Source organism: Vanellus vanellus, assembly GCF_965231255.1.
Source record: "Vanellus vanellus genome assembly, chromosome: Z".
In the NCBI taxonomy this organism is placed as follows: domain Eukaryota; kingdom Metazoa; phylum Chordata; class Aves; order Charadriiformes; family Charadriidae; genus Vanellus; species Vanellus vanellus.
The window spans coordinates 33,308,896-33,310,765 of NC_138908.1; the positions used below are offsets into that span (position 1 = coordinate 33,308,896).

A 1,870-nucleotide genomic window follows, 5' to 3' on the forward strand; every position below is an offset into this window, starting at 1 on the left:
AGCCCCTGGAACCACTGGTGGAGAACAGTGGCAAATATCACATCTCTTTAAATCTTTCACTACCAAGGCCACATGTCTGTCTTGGACAAATTTTGTGGTGCAGTCATCATTCTTGAGCTTAGCAGTGTTTCCTCAAAATAACATGGGAGAATAATCTCTTTCCCTGCCAGAAACACTGGATGAATTTCTATGGCCTGATTTATGAAGGAGATGAGAGCAGAAGGCCCTTCTGGCTTGGACTCTGCTGTGACGGCAGTGAGTCCTTCCAAGTTCCCAGGGGCTGCAAGTTCTCTGTCTGGTCTTCCAGGTTGTTGGCTGACCAAGGATTTCCTTTCCTATTAAATAAAAATCTATACCAAATAAACCAGTAATAAATATAAATAAATTATCACAGTATATAGAGAAGCAACCCACAGATTCTGCAAAAAGAGGGGGACTATCAGACTAACACCAAGACTGCATGTCTCATTGTTTACTAGGGTGATGATGTCTCTGACCAACACTCTACTATATTGCTGCTCATGCCAGGAGAGGAGACACGACAGTTTTCAATCAAAGTCAGCTCCTCCATGCTTTGCAAGTGTGGGGCTTGCTGGAAGAAACCCAGGATGCTTCCCCGTGCTGCCACTGCCGTCTGCTGCAGGCCTGGTTCTCCCAGGACCTTGACGAGGAAGTTGATGTATCTCATAGCTAACCGGAGCGTCTCATTCTTGCTCAGTTTTTTGTCTGGTGGGTGGGTGGGAATGAGTTTCCTCAGCTTGGCAAAGGCACTGTTGACATTTTGCTGCCTCCATCGCTCCCTGGTATTGGTGAAGATCTTCCTTGTCATTCTCAAGTTGCTGCAAAGCAAAGGAGAAGGTGAGCAAATGCTAGATAACCCTGGCTTTCAAACAGGCTGCAGTTCTAGGGGCAGTGCAAATTGTGGGCCAGCTGCAAGCACACAGAAAATGCTAGGCGTTTCTAATTTTTGCCCTCTGTGGCCAATGTCCTTGTCCTACATGTCCTGCACAGATTCACCCTAATCCCTAAAGTTATGTCCCCACTTGCAGCTGGGATCATAAGCGTTGCAGCTGCAACCAGATGCCAGAGTCCTGTAAGGACTTCACAAAGGAGTAAATGAAGTTTAATTTCCTCATTCAACCCTTTGGTGCTGCTATAAGCCCAGCCTCTCCATGCTCCTGAGAGTTCCTTTGCAGCAGAATTCCCAATAGTTAATGCATTAGTCGTTCCACCAGGCTGTGTGAGGGACACCTAGATAATTTTAGTGGTGGAAGGCAGGCAGACAGGCAGGCCCAGGGCAGAACACATCCATGCTTTCACAGCCCCAGTTCACACCTTCTTGGGTGCTGTTCTCAGCTTGCCCAAGCTTGGTGACTCATGGCTGGAGCTAAGCCAGGTGGACCTTCATCATGGGCCTTCAGTGAGCAGACATCTGACACTACAAACACAAGTGCCTATGGTTATTTCAGGAGACTTCTCCAGGGAAGCAACAATCTCGTTCCCTGCCCAGCCCACACTGACTGCTCACTGCTGGTGGCAGAGACTCTTCTGCTTTACCCTTTGAGAGCTGCCAAGACTAAGCCACAAGTGCTACGAGTGCAGGCTGAAGAGGGGAAGTGTGATTCCTACAAAACATGCAGGCATCCCGGCCAAAATGTCCACATAGGTGTTACTTGTCCACCCTGCCTCACAGAGCTAAGCAGCAAATGGAACCCAGTGCCCAGAGCAGACCTGGCAACAGAAGAGCACTGTGCAAGAGGCACGGGACAATTTTAAATGCCATTTACCAGAAGGTTCATCAAAAGCTCTTGGGGTTGCCTTAGCCCTGCTCCCACCACCGTTGGAAAGAGTCTTCCCTTCTCTCCCACAG

General features: G+C 48.6%; 1 protein-coding gene across 1 annotated transcript; it reads right to left on the reverse strand.

Moving 5' to 3' along the window:
• Positions 1 to 475: 475 nt before the first annotated feature.
• Positions 476 to 829, reverse strand: TAL2 (TAL bHLH transcription factor 2; the record flags this gene model as incomplete). The annotated part of the gene is made up of 1 exon (XM_082497944.1): positions 476 to 829. The coding sequence occupies one exon, from the start codon at positions 827 to 829 to the stop codon at positions 476 to 478; it is 354 nt and encodes a 117-aa protein (XP_082354070.1).
• Between the last annotated feature and the right edge of the window lie 1,041 nt (positions 830 to 1,870).